Genomic DNA, 14,444 nt, shown 5'->3' on the forward strand with positions numbered 1-14,444 from the left:
TTCCCTGTGATGCAGCAGATCCATTAAAGCCTGCCAGAAATAACTCCTCTCTTCTGACATCAGGAATTAATCTTCCTGCTGTTTCGTATTACTTTAAATATTATATATTTCAAGATTACACTGAAATTAGACAGCTGATACTGATATGGGAAATTATTTTCACTTTTAAAATCTCTGTTGTTCTATTCTTATGTGGAGGATTGCCTCTCTTTGAGGTGCCTAACTTCTGTTCACACTGATGAGAATTATGTGACCATGGTAGCAGTATAATATCTGAGATCATTTGAGACCATTCTGACTCATCCTTTCTGAATACATGACAGTTTTAACCACAACTGGATTTTCTTAACTCCTCTTCAGGTTTAACTGCCACATCACATCCCAGTCTGGGTGTAAACAAAGGTGTCTGAGTTATTGCTTCTGGAGACAATTTGAAAACCAGTGGTAGGTAGGAAGTAGCATATTGTGTTTTTATGGGCCATATTTGCCCCTGTGGATGGAGCCAGCAGAAGACCTATACAAAATCCAAGCTCCATGGAGGTTCTAGTCTGAGAAGTCAGGTAGCCCTTAGCTGTTGGAGACTTTATCCTCTGCTCCCACTGAACATGCCAGAAGCAGATCACGTAACATAACCTCAATTCTGCTTTATGGAAGTTTAGCTTTGGGCAGGAATTCCCTAGTGTCGTAAGCCTCAGTCTACTGTCTTACCTCCAAGTTTCTTTCCAGTCCCCCATGCCCCTCTTTCATTAAACCTATTAATGAAAACAAATACAAAGGACAGTTGCTGACCTCTTAGCACAACTTTTGCAAAATACTGCTGCTTCTGTGGATCATAGGCTGGGACACTTGCCATGGACATTAAGGCTGCTTGTTGCCTTTCAGTTTTTAGTAGAATTGGAGATGATGCTAAAAACTGGGACACCCATTGTAGAAATCATCTCAGTTCTAGTTGTTTGATTTCCCTACTTAACCTGAGTTCCCAAGGCTCCATTTACAATTAATGTATAGGAATAACCATGTCTGAAGGGCAATTTTTCTCGCCTATCTTAGGATGAAGTGAATCATCCTTTGGTATTTCTCATTTCTCTCCATTAGCTGTAAAGTCATACTGGTACAGCTGCAGACAACTAATTTTAAACACTTAAATTACATGAGATGAATCATTGTCCCAGCATAGAAAAGACCCTGTCCTAAAGAAAACAGGTATCACACAGCTTACATGATATATAATTTGGTGCCTGACATGCATTTCTGTAGCCCAACCAATGTGACAAATATCCAGAAGGACTAATAGTTTGTAATGCTGCTACTGACCATCAGGACTTGCTGAGATCCTGTGTTTGCAAGGAGCAATTAGCCTGGGGCAACAACAGTAGCATGGAGAGTAAGAGCAGGAAGGAAAGCCTTTGCTCTGCTCTGTCCCAGGGACTTTAGTTAGTCCCTGCCCAGTCACATACAGCAGACTTCCTTCTGGACATGCAGCCCACCCTGTCTGTTTCTCACATACCAGCAATGCTGTTCAGTAATAAAAAGGGAATACAGTTTGGAACAAAAGACTTTTATCAGGTGTTTTTCTAGTTAAAAAAGCAAACAAAAAACCCGGAACAAAACAAACAAACACAAACAAACAAACAACCCCCCCCCCCAAAAACAAAAAAAAACCAAACGCCCCACAAAACAAACCAGAAGAAACAGGAATAGGAAGTTTTCTTCATCTTACACACCTTTCTGTCTGTTTAATCCATATCAGCCAAAACAAAGTATTTTCAATTTCTTCTTTCTAGAAGGCATTAGACTGTGATGTCTCTAGTGCAGAAATGGGCAATAATGCTGAATGCCACTCTCATGATAGGGTCACTGAATAGCATCCCAAACCAGAGCACATCTGCTCAGAGCTTATCAGGGCTCTGCTCTTACAGGGAGAGGTACTGCATTTTTCTTTCTCCCACTGACTGCAGCAGCAGCTGCATTGCTGCCATTCCAAGCTCAGAGACTGTCATGCAGAATTGGGCTATTGTGGTAGCTGGAGCAAATGCACAGTTCCTCAGCCAAAATTAGCCAGCAGGTCACATCAAAAATTAACTAGCCCAGTCTCAAGGGGTTGATTCTTGGCCAGTGAAGCTACAGAACTTCTCATTTAAGGAGGTAAGGAATCATTTAACAAAATCGTTATTTTATCCAGATGAAATATTCAGTCCACATTCTATGAAGCAAGAGGCTTTAAGCCTTTCTAGATAACAGGCTCAGAGTGTAGCTCACAGCATATGCAGGCTAGCTTTTATAAGTAAGCAAGTAGAATCCTGCAGGTAGTGTACCCATGGCAGCATGGAGGTGAGCATGGGTCCATGCTCAATTATTTACCCAGCTAATTAGGTGGGCTTTGCAGCCTTTGCTTGCTGAGGCCATCACGTTGTGGGCACACGTCCAGTACACTGGGCAGGAATGGTAAGCCTGCATAGACTAGACTTGCTCCCAGTGTCTGTGAACATGCCAAGCTGTTGGTAGGCTACTTTTAGTTTTGTTTTGTTTGTGTTTTGTTTGTTTGTTTGTGTTTTTGTTTTTATTTAGATTGGTACAGGGATGTATTGGAAAAATAAATGTTACAGCATCAAAATTCTGGAGTAGACACAGTTGAAACTTGCTGGTATTCCTTCTGTGAATATTGGAGTATCAGATACATAGTGGCAGTAGCTGATGTCAGTGGTCCCTATAGTACCCAGAAATCTGGTTCATGGCTAAAAGCCAAAATGTAAAACCAAAACAAAACAAAGAAAGAAAACCTGACTGCTTTTGCTCATCCTGTGTTTGACAGCTGAATGCTCCTGTGTAAAATGCTTCTTGGTGTTGTAAAACAACAGATTCAAGGACTGGTTTGATGCTATTGCTGGAACAGACAAAATGCTTATTTTATTTCTGCTGAACAAAATATTTTTTTATGCTTGCAATACAAAACCCATGCATGCTGTATACATGTTACATATGACACAATGTATACATCTGATGCTGAGCCAAGCTGATCTGCCTGTGTGTATTATTTTTCCCACATCCCTGTAATACACCCAGATAGCAGAATTGGAAGAAAAGGGATGGTTGCAACATGAGGGTTAGCAGCTTGTAGCAAATAGGGTCGTAGGAGTCAGAAGGAAAAACAGACCATAAAGATTTCTTCAGCGTTGGGTTGCATACTTCTAGGAACTGGAGACAGATCAATATTGGTTTTAATTGAAGAAAAAAACAACCAGCATAGCAAAAAAGGCTGTACTACTACAGACTTTTGTCATGTAAAAGTGTTCTGAATATGTAGAGCAGCTTTTAAAGAGGTCGAAAGCATCTGATAAGGTTAAAGCATGGGGAACACACAGCATTTACTTAGATGAACAACTGAGAAAACATGCACATCATCTAATTTGCTAAAAATAAAACCCAAAAGAATTTGGAGAAGATAATGAAATCCTACCCTTGCTCTTTACAGTGCAGTGAGATTATCCAGTCAACGTTTCTCCCCATTCATAATTAGCTATGTATTGTCCCATCACCTGCCTCATCTATGTGCTCTATGACTATGGCTTGTGGGCAAAATACTCCCCAAATACTCTATGAAACATCTTCATGTATCAGTGTAGACTGTAACTAGCTTTGCTCATCCAGACAGCAGGAAAGGGACTGGCACATGGACCCCATCTGATACAGTGGGTGTGTCAGTAACCTCTGAAGTGCTCGAGTTCAGCAGTGTAGATGCAGCTTACGTTAACCGATGATACCAGTTGCGTGTGATTGGGATTAAGAGCATCACAAGCTACTCTGAGCAACATTGCAGAAAAGTGGTTGCACTTACAAATCTTGACTGAACTAGGGGTAATCCTCTTTGTTAATACATACACTCTATGCTACCCAACCCTACAGAAAAAAATCTCTTTAGAAAGGGTACACTGAAAAGGCATTAGGCGTAATCTGGCAGGCATGTTCTGCAACTTGAAATGCACACAGAGCAAACCAGAAAAGCCCACAGGAAACAATTTATACAATTTGATTTGGAAGTTGTGACTGAATGCATTTTTTGTGCCCACATTCAAGGTGATCCTGATGCTCAAGTTGAAACCCATCGAATTTCTCTCCAGCGTGGAATAAGAAAAAGAAAAAAATGAAAATTCTGTAACTCTGTAGCTAAGCTGTATCTAGTTTCTTGAATTTAAAACCTTTTTGATTATCTGCATTTGGGCATGTAAAATACACAGATTTTAGTGGAAATTAGGAATTTCAGTGCTTTGAGAAAACTCTGCTGGAGGCTCACCTGAATCTTTTGATGTCAAAATACTCCTTAAGACATATTTCTAGTGAATTCTTGAAATGATTTAACTTCCAGTGAATTCTTACAATGATTTCATCTCCCCCAAGGTGTGTCGTAATCCTAGGTGTTCTGGCTCATCTTCTTGGTTGGGACACACATTAATGATAACTGTGATTATCACTGGAGTATAACAATATGTACAACAGTAGAACTTGCAGTTCTGCTGCCAAGGCCTGTTTTGCTAGAGGAAAAAAATACATCCCTTTGAACACCTTTGAAGGTCGTGCTGTGAAAGACTAACTGCCTTTATATTGTGGTTTATGGAGCTTGGCCAAAGCACTCGAAGTGCTTTTGGTCATACACTGGCATTGTTGCATTTCAAATAGAGTCACACAGTAAATCTTCGTTTGCTTAGGGAATTTTCAGATCCTTTCATCTGAAGCTGTTTCAGTGTTGCTTTGTTGATTCTTTGTTTTAGGAGGCAAAGAGTGTTTCTGGCAGTTCAGTGGTTGGGCATGTCTTTAAAGAAAATGCTATGATCAAATAAGGACGAGTACAAGGCAGCAGCAAAGAAACTTATTTTCAAAAATCTCAAGCTAGATTTCTGAAGTTGAATAGCAGATAGATCTGGTGGTGTGCATGCTACATTTGTGAGCTAACAGGATGTAGACTTTACATGTACCCTAAATCTTAAAGGTGAAAGAAGTAGACCAGAATTTTGAGCTGTGGGGTGGTACAAGCAGCTGATGAACCATCCCAGATTAACTTCTTGTACCAACCTGGTACCTGTATGGTACATATCAAGTCTATGCTAGTATTTTTATCTCCTGACTGTAAGAGACTAGTCTCAAGTTCCAGACTGCTAGGCAACCATCCCATAGGATGAAGGTTGTACAGATACAGGCTAGGTTGCATCAATATCACAAAACCGGAGGCAGAAAGACTATTCTGCAAGTGGCACCACACAGTTTACATCCATGTACTTAATCAGTCCCTAAAATATCCCAGGTAAGTGGCTTTGTCAGTGCTGTCTGACAGCAGCAGCCCAGGCCTGGCTCAGCCCCAGCCAGCCACCTCCTAAATGTGATCCCAGGTCAGTGCTCAAGCTGTCACCCTAGTCCTGGCTGGTTTACTAGCACAGACATTTTCCACAACCACACGTACAGGATGCCTGCAAGAAGGAGGCAGTTTAAAGGGCTAATCATGGGCTTAGAAAGCAGCAGTGGCTTTAATCTGTATGCTTTTACAGACTCATCATATAGCTTCAAGTCAGGCAAATGCTTTTCAACTCATTTTCTTCCTAGCTACAGATGATATTAATCTGCCTTCTTAACAGGACTATTATTATGTGAAGTATTATTACTATGAAGATAGGTAAAGCAATCTAAAAATACTATTATCAGCTCCATGGTATCACTCATTGCAATACCAATTTACTCATACAGAACCCTCCATTACAGCTACACCTTTCAAATGACTGATATTCTCACCTCCAAATGCATTTTACAAAAACTAATTTGTCTTTATGCAGTTAGAAAATTAAATAGGACAGAAGAGAGAGGAAGTTTAAGCACTGAACCACTGTTCAGGAAACCCTTCCCAATATTCAGACCTCTCTCAAAGGAGCAGTAAGCAATTTTTAGCCTTCAGACTGCCACTCATAAATCATCATGGCTGGGCTTTGTGAACAAAGATTTGGGAAGGGCACTACCCACGTTTGTTACAAGCGCGTTGGTGGTTAAAAAGGCCAACACGAGATAGACACGTCCTGTAGCAAAAGGCACAGCAGAAAGACTCCTTGGGTGGTATATTCTGCAAGACACGATTCTTTCTGCGTTGTTTTTTCTCCTCAAGAGTGATCCTGCGTGCGTTCTCAAAAGCAACAGCAGTGTTATAGATGGGGTGTCTCCAGACCTCCCGATTGGAGGCCACAGTAGACCAGTGATGATGATCAATATGGCCAAGGCTGAGATGTTGTTTCAGGGAGTCCTTGTATCTTCTCTTTGGGGCTCCTCTCTTGCGGCAGCCAGTGGCAAGTTCACCATAAAGCAAGATCTTAGGGAGGTGGTGGTCCTTCATCCTTGAGACATGCCCTGCCCATCACAGCTGTGTTCTCAGCAACATGGCCTCAATACTTGTGACTGCTGCTTGTTCTAGAACAGATGTATTGGTTACATAATCTGACCAGTGGATGTTTAGGATTGTTCGGAGGCAGCGTTGATGGAAGTGTTCTAGGAGATGCAGGTGGTGGCAGTAGATGACCCATGATTCAGATCCGTATAAGAGAGTAGTCAGCACAATGGCTCTGTAAACACTGATCTTTGTACTTTTCTTCAAGTGTTTATTTCACCAAACTCTTTTATGAAGCTTTCCGAAGGCACTCTATGCCTTTGCTAACCTGTTGTCTCTCTCTCCATCAATCTTACCATCTGAGGAGATGAGGCTGCCTAGGTAATTAAACTGCTGGACTGATTTGAGCTCTGACTGGCCAATGGTGATATGGGAATGATGGAAGACTTCCTGAGGTGCAGGTTGATGGAGAACTTCTGTCTTCTTTAAGCTGACTTCCAGCCCAAAGAGCTCAGCAGCCTCTGCAAAGCAGGATGTTAAACACTGCAGAGCTGCTTCTGTGTGGGAAACAAGGGTGGCGTCATCAGCATAAAGCAGCTCCTGGACAAGATGGTTTAAGGTCTTGGTGTGGGCCTTCAGTCGCCTTAGATTGAATAGGCTTCCATCAGTACGGTATCGAATGTAGATACTGTCCTGATCATCGAGGTCTGCAGTGGCCCTTTGGAGCATCGTGCTGAAAAAGATTGTGAATAGGGTTGGTGCGAGAACGCAGCCTTGTTTCACGCCACCCATAAATAATGAGCTGTAAATTCCCATTGGGACAGAATCTGCCTTCAGGTGTGCACATATATGGTATGCTGCACACATGCAATTTGATGTTTTTCAGAACCACATATGAAAGAGATGTGGTATAAAGCCAAGGGCAAAAAGGCAGGTTTTCCTAGCAACCAAACATTTCTCAATAACTTCCTGTTTGTTTATAATAGCGCAGGTACACCCAAAAAGGCTATTGCTGAGTCTGATGAATACAAGTCTCAGTATTTAAACACAATCATGGGATTATGTATATATCCTTTAGGGCAGATTAATTAGAAAGAATTGCCCATTAGCAACTGAAAATTAATTTCCTCTGTTAATGCTTTGCTCTGCAGTACTTTGAATATTAATGCTTCTCGGTTTTATGCAGCATGCATGCTGCGCAAGTGCTGATGCATGCTCCACATAGACAGCATAGTAGAAATTCTATTGCTTAGACACTGTTTGGGTCCACTGATACAGGAGTCAAACTTTATAATAAATGACTGTCTCATTTTCAGAAACTGTATTTGCTGGTGTTTAAATTGTAGAAATTATAAAACTAAAAAAAAAATATACATCTCTGTCATCCTAATCACATATCCTATTTTCCCTTTCATGAGTCCATGAATATATATATTATTCATTAATGCATGCCCCAAATTCTAGCTTTCTAGTTAAAATGACAGCCCAAGATGTTCTTCTGAAGTTAATTTTTATCATATTTTTTATTAAACATTTTTCTCAATTTATAGTTTGAACATAAATACACAAATTTTATGGCTCATGTTACAAAAGACACTACTATGTGTTAGAAAACATATATAGAATATATTGTAGTGGTTACACTTGCTCCCCTCTTTTCCTTTTATTTTCATAACTTCTATTAATTTAGACAAGCAGTATCAGAAAGCAAAATCCAACCTCCTAGCAGCACAATCTACAACATCTATAAAGACTATTTGTGAGAGAAACTTTGGTTCCCGCCTGTTTTCATAGTAAGGTAATACCAGTAAGTTGCATGTCAGGAAGAAACATTGCACCTTGTGCTCAGTTAGTTACTAAAAATCTAGTTCATGACAATATATATTTTTCAAGACAGACATACAGCTTCTCTCTTTCTTTACAGCTCAGTAAGATAAATAATAGGTATTTTCAAAATAGAAGAATGTAAATGAGGGACTCAGTTCTGTTCTAATGGAAGTCATTGGCAAAACCCCAATGTACTTTCAGAAGAGCAGAGTGGTACTTTGTTTCTACCGTTTTATTGATATAACTGAAGAAAATTACATTTCAGCTGAAAGATAGGATGAATTTTACTTTACAACTCTCATTCATTACAGATAGCAGATACTGTAATAACACCATGCATGGATTTCCAGTTGAATTGGTGGACTCTGCTTACTGCTCCTACTGATAAAGATCCATGAGAGAGCAGACGTATTCCTCCAGTCCCAAAGGCACGGATATGGAATCCTACATTCAAGGAGAATTTTTACTGCAGTCTACAAAGGGATACGAGATTACGTATGCTTAATACACAGAGGAATCTTTTAACTTTTTTCAATATACTTACAGTAAACTGTACAATGTAGTACTTCCACACAGTGGGAAAAGAGCAGCTCCCAGGGCCATAGCTATGGAAGAGCATAGAAAATGCAACTGGCCTTGATCTCTCAAGCCAGGTGAGCCTAGCCAGTAGGCCAGGTAGAAGAGAAAAAGTTTGGGAAAATATTACCAGCTGCCTGGCTTAGAGGCACTCTGATTTTTTTCTTTTTTTTCCCTACCAGGAGTCATGCCAACACTAAGCCCGTGCCAACACTGACAATACCCAACTGAAGTTGCAAGATACACAGCAAAAGACACAGAACAAAAGCACAAAACAGTAATGAAGATCCCAAGCCTACAATCCCACCTGTAACAAGGGTCCTTTGTGACTCATGGAAGTCCATGCTATTATGGCTCAAGAATCTTGTTCTAATCAGAAATGTAGGATGTGGGCAAAGCCTCTGAAAAGAAATCAGGATGCGTACCTGATTTTCAAGTGCCTATTTTAGTGCCACCTCGTAGGCAAAGACTAACTGCATCGGCATTCCCTCTGCCCCACACACTGGTGGTCAGGCAGCAGGGAAGACCTGATGTTATTCCAGTGTTCTGTCAAACTTGGTAAGTCAGCCTACCCACCGATTCTGGGGTTACCTTGATAGACGTTTGCTTTTTAAAGCAGACAGACTGAAAATTTAAGACATACACAAATCTGCTGCAAAATTAAGAAAATAAATTTCAGCAACATTTTACAACCCTACTGCTGTATCAAACAAAATAATTCAGTCTCTAGTACTGTTGACCTTGAAATGTTATGTGCTAGGAAACATTGCCATTATGGTTGATATTGGTTTAAACCAAGCAGATTGAAACAAAACATGGTGGAATCAAGCAGTTTGTATTAGATGTTGCAGAAGTAATTTCGGGGCAAACCACACCCTTATTGGGATAAGAATGGTACCAAAGTAGCCAGAAGTTTTATTTGATTTATTGACAAATATTTGACTTCAGATATACTTAATTTGCATTTCACTGAACAGATGGGTAGTATTAGAGTTCTTAACATACTCAACTGAAATTTAATCATCCTAATTTCTCTCTAATTTCAGTCTATTGATGAGGGAAAAGGATGTTCCCATAGACTCCATTCAACATGTTAACTGTATTAAACAGATTTTGACTTAAGGATGTGCCTCATCACCAGTTTTGGCAATGTCTTTATGAGCTTGAAGCCTTTGTCTTATATTTCACATGTGCAGAGACTAGTGGAAAAGGCAATTTCAGTAGGAATCCCGAATTCAATGATTCCTTTGGAAATACATCAATTCATTAATAAAACATCAATTAGATCTCTACTTACAGCCCTCTAACACTGCCAAAGCCACCACCTGTCTGTCTCAGAGAATGAAGCTGTGCATGCTGTTTTCCCAACACCCATTTACATGACCACGCTTTGATGAAACTGGGTGAAAAGAGATGTCCACCACTCAGACATGACTATATCTCTGCTGTTGCCCTGTGACATTATTTGATTGATATTTGCCTGAGGGCACAGCACAACTCAAACAATGTAGGACCTTTAGTGATTACTTGCACTTCCTATAGATATTCCAATATTAGTCTATTTCTTCCCAATTAATGACTTAATTAATAATTTCATTATTAATGTGCTGGATGTGCATGCCTCCTTAAAAGTGGTACAGTCCATGTTTAGCTTTGATAGCGAGTTGCCAGGGGGAGAATGTGTTAGGAGCGCTACAATGCACAGCTGTCCTGTATCTGTGTTTTCTATTTGCCCAAGGCCATTGAATCTTTGCAACTTTCTCTGTATAACAAAGGCAAGTCGCAGACACATTGCACCTACCAAGAAAATTAATGTGCTTTTTGTACTGCAACATTTTTAATAAAACTGAGCTTTAGAAATTAATATTTTAAAAATCTATGTTATATGTTGAAATAAAAAAATACCAATCAATTAATGTAGATGGTTTTGTCCCAGCCTAACTTGAGTTTGCAGAATGATATTATAAACTATCATAGTTATTTCCAAATTAATATTAACTCGCATTAGACTACTAATTGTTTAAAACTATTTGCTAATTTGTTAAAATCTACAGTCCATGCAATATGTTACTTTGGAAAAAGAAAGAATAGCTGATTTACGTAAGCAGAAATCAGCATGAGACATGGCATGTCTTACTTGCCTTCCCTAAGTGCTATAGAACATAATTATGATATTTATAAATGTGAATATAAATAAGGTAAGAGATTCTAAAACCATTTAAAGGTGCCTAACAGTTGCTTTTTGTTCTAAGTATAAAGGACAGCACCGATGGCTAAACATTTTCCAGTACTCTAACACTGCAGAACGTTCTAAGTATGTGAAGACTGTCTTGCACCCTTAATCCTGTGATCCAAGCCTACTGAAATTGCTTCCAAGTGTATAAATTCTATCTGTTTGGATCCTAAGCTGCTGGAAAAGGATAACAGACTTTTTTAATAGCAGAAAGGATCCTGGATTTAGTTCAGTTATATATTTAAGAGTGGGATTTGCCAAACCATCACTGAAGACACTAGTTCATCTTGTCGCTGTTGCTTGGTCTTCTTGTTCACTCTTCTGTGTCCCTGGCCACCAGAAATCACTAATATTGAACTCGCTTTCATTTTCTTAGATTTCTGTCTTTTACTTTTAAATGAGATATTTTGATCCTTCAAAAGCTCATAAATGTTACTATCCTCTGGTCTGTGTTCTAGGGAACTTGATCCATGAGACAAAGTAAGGGATCCAGAAGATGATGACAAGTCACTTCTTTGTGCAATGGACCCTGCTGAACCTCCCAGCCAAATTGCAGTGTCATGGGTGTTACTAAGGGAAGAGCCTGGTCTTTCAGTGAGCAGAATGTTCTTCTGGTCCTCGTCCTTAGGTTCTGAGCCAGGAGGCAGGCTGTTCCTCAATTTGTTTCTGTTCTTCTTGTTTATAGATGTAGCTGTTACAAGAAACTTGACTGGGCTATTGTGTGCATGGTATGACACCATTCCTCTTCCTGGAGCCAAAAGAAAAGATGCAATTAAAGAACATTATTTATTTGGCCACAGTGTTCCACCATAATTAGTTCATGAAATTTGCTCAGAAAAGCATAACTCTTAAAACCCTATTATATGTATCCAGTCTGTTTTTCCCCTCATGTGTACACTATTTACAGGAAAAAAAGAAGTACATAGAAGTAATGTGTTATACCACAAGTGTTTTAGAACTGTACTAATAAATCAGCTGAAACACGGCATTATGAATTTTAGTTGACATACTTTTGTGTTTTATCCTCGCAACAGTGTGAGCACAGAAACACTGCCAACTTCTCTTTGTTGGCATTGACACAAATTTAATACTCAGTTTTCTCCAGTAATCCACAAACGATCCTGTGCTACCCCTGTACATCTTCAGAATAGCATTAGAAAAGACCCTTCCATACTATACAGCAGGAACTAAAACTCATCCTTCTGGATGGTTGTCTGGTTACCATGATGGATTCATAAGGAAATGAATGAACAATTATTATTTGTTCAGTCAGGAAGATTTAGGCTGTGCAAATCATTAGAATGTATGAAAAACAAATTGCATATGGCCAAATTCAGAAGCTGTAATATTATATGTAGCTTTTACAGTGAAAAAGGAAGAAAAAAAAGGACGATTCTACAAAATAATCTACAACATGAAAAAGAGCTAGGCTATCAAGGGGAAAAGCCCACAAACCCTATAAATCACTATGTCAATCCCTAATTCCCCGATGCATTCCAGGTTATAAGAAAACACATTCTTTTACAGAAAGCACAATCATAAAAAGATGAATTATCAATATTGGAAGCACAACACCAAAAGCCACAATTTTTGAGTTCAAAATACAGTTATCAAAGACTAAAAAACAGGTTTCTAAATGTAATGTTACTAGATCTGTGAAATCTGAAAAATCTTGACCCCAAATAAAGGCAAGAATACATGAAATAAACCACAATAATAAAAACAGGAAATGGAAGAATGAGAGATTTTTTTATTCTGAAACTATGCATTTTGTTGTATTGCATTTATTTTCATCTAACATAGGTTCCAGATTTTTATGGAGCATTTATCCTGTGTCATACCACATTATTGCTGCGTGTTTTGCTGAACACAGAGGATTTCATTTTCATTTTGCGAAGTTACATAAGCATTTTTTTTCCCTGAAGGAAGCTGCAAACAGCTTGCCTCATAAAATCTGCCGGCTTCCCTCCACAGCACAGAAGCTCGAACAGAATTCTGAACCCAAAACATTGGGGGAAAGCCCCTTTTAAACATACTCTTAAAATCTTGCTTCTGCTAGTAGCTTAAACATTAGTAAAGTGATACAGCAGCATTCATGCATTTGTATTTCAAATGGGGTAATATGAAAGTAACTCAATAAATATACCTCTCCAAAATGTAAAAACCTTGGTTATGGTCAAAAAAAATGAAATATTTTTACTCTCATGTATTCCAAGTCTCCTGTTTGGGGGAAACCAATCAGCAACATGCTGAATTAGGTATATCTATGTCTATATACCTAATGCATGGATTTTCCCCAAATCTGAAAGAAAAACTGTATTATCTTCTCATCACCATGTATTTGACTGTACTCTGACAAGATTAATGCCTATCCTGTTCTTATACCTTAAAGAAAAAACATTGCCGCAGCTCAAACAACTGAGACACAACTAGTCAAGTACTTTGATATACTGTAAAGCTCATGAATAGCAGCAAGTGTAATTTCATCACAAAGCTCTGTCATTTCTCTAAACAATACCTATAATTTGCCAGGTTCACTGAAGTTACTGACAGCAGAGAAATGTCTTCTTCAGTACATGAGGTGTTTGAGAAATTTCACTCACCAGTTACTTTGGGAATCCCCTGCAAGCGAGGCACTGGTAACGCTACTATTATACCCAGGTTTGTTCCCACCAGCAATAAACCATGGCACACCAGGAGGCTGGTCACAGAGACACGCTGCTGCCCTGTGAAGTTTAGGAAGTGCTCCATTACTGAAGAGTGATGACCTTTGCCTAGATCAGAGTAACTTCAGGCAAACACAATCAGCTGTACTGTCTCATTCAGCAAAGCACTCAGCACGAAGGTAAATATTCTGCTGGATTATGGATTACACTTTACATATATGACAATTTAAATACTATTAAACTTTTGAAACATTCTGCTTTAAATCTCTAAATCACAGTATCTAAGGGTAGACATAGACTGTCTTTACAAACATGCTTTTATGAATAGGCTATGTTTGTATATTCCCAATAATAAAACTGAAAGACATTTCACTTCACAATACTCACAATTATATTGCCGTAACACAATATACTCAGGGCTCAAACCTGCTCACATTACTTTTTTCTCCTAGTTTTTATTCTGTGAAACTGTATTAGAAGTGCTGTGTGCCCCTATCTGAGTTTCGGTCCCCTCCATACAAGAATGGCATTGGCATATTGGAAGAAGCCCAGTAGAAGGAGACCAAGATGATCAGGAGACTGGAGAGACTAAAATAAGTGCTATCTATACGTATCCGATGAAAGGATGCACAGAAGACAGAGTCAGGCTCTATTCAGATGTGCACAGTGATATGATAATACGCAATGGATCAAATTTGGGGCATGAGGAAATTCAAATTTGGTGCGTGGAGAAATTGTATTCTAAGTAGGGAAAAACTGCTTCATCATTAAGGTGATAAAAAAC

General features: G+C 39.1%; 1 protein-coding gene across 3 annotated transcripts in view; it reads right to left on the reverse strand.

Moving 5' to 3' along the window:
* Window positions 1-7,851: 7,851 nt before the first annotated feature.
* Window positions 7,852-14,444, reverse strand: part of ARHGEF10 (Rho guanine nucleotide exchange factor 10) — a 111,578-nt gene continuing 104,985 nt past the window's right edge. For all 3 annotated transcript variants that reach the window (XM_027744782.2, XM_027744781.2, XM_027744778.2), the window contains 2 exons: window positions 13,598-13,720; window positions 7,852-11,742 (listed from right to left, as the gene is read on the reverse strand). In XM_027744782.2, the coding sequence (XP_027600583.1) occupies window positions 11,228-11,742; window positions 13,598-13,720 (638 nt within the window). In that variant the 3' untranslated portion in view covers window positions 7,852-11,227. The remainder of the gene's footprint in view (window positions 11,743-13,597; window positions 13,721-14,444) is intronic.

The sequence above is a fragment of the Pipra filicauda genome, unplaced genomic scaffold (genome assembly GCF_003945595.2).
Source record: "Pipra filicauda isolate LSUMZ 115617 unplaced genomic scaffold, ASM394559v2 scaffold41_size5083284_pilon, whole genome shotgun sequence".
Taxonomy (NCBI): Eukaryota; Metazoa; Chordata; class Aves; order Passeriformes; family Pipridae; genus Pipra; species Pipra filicauda.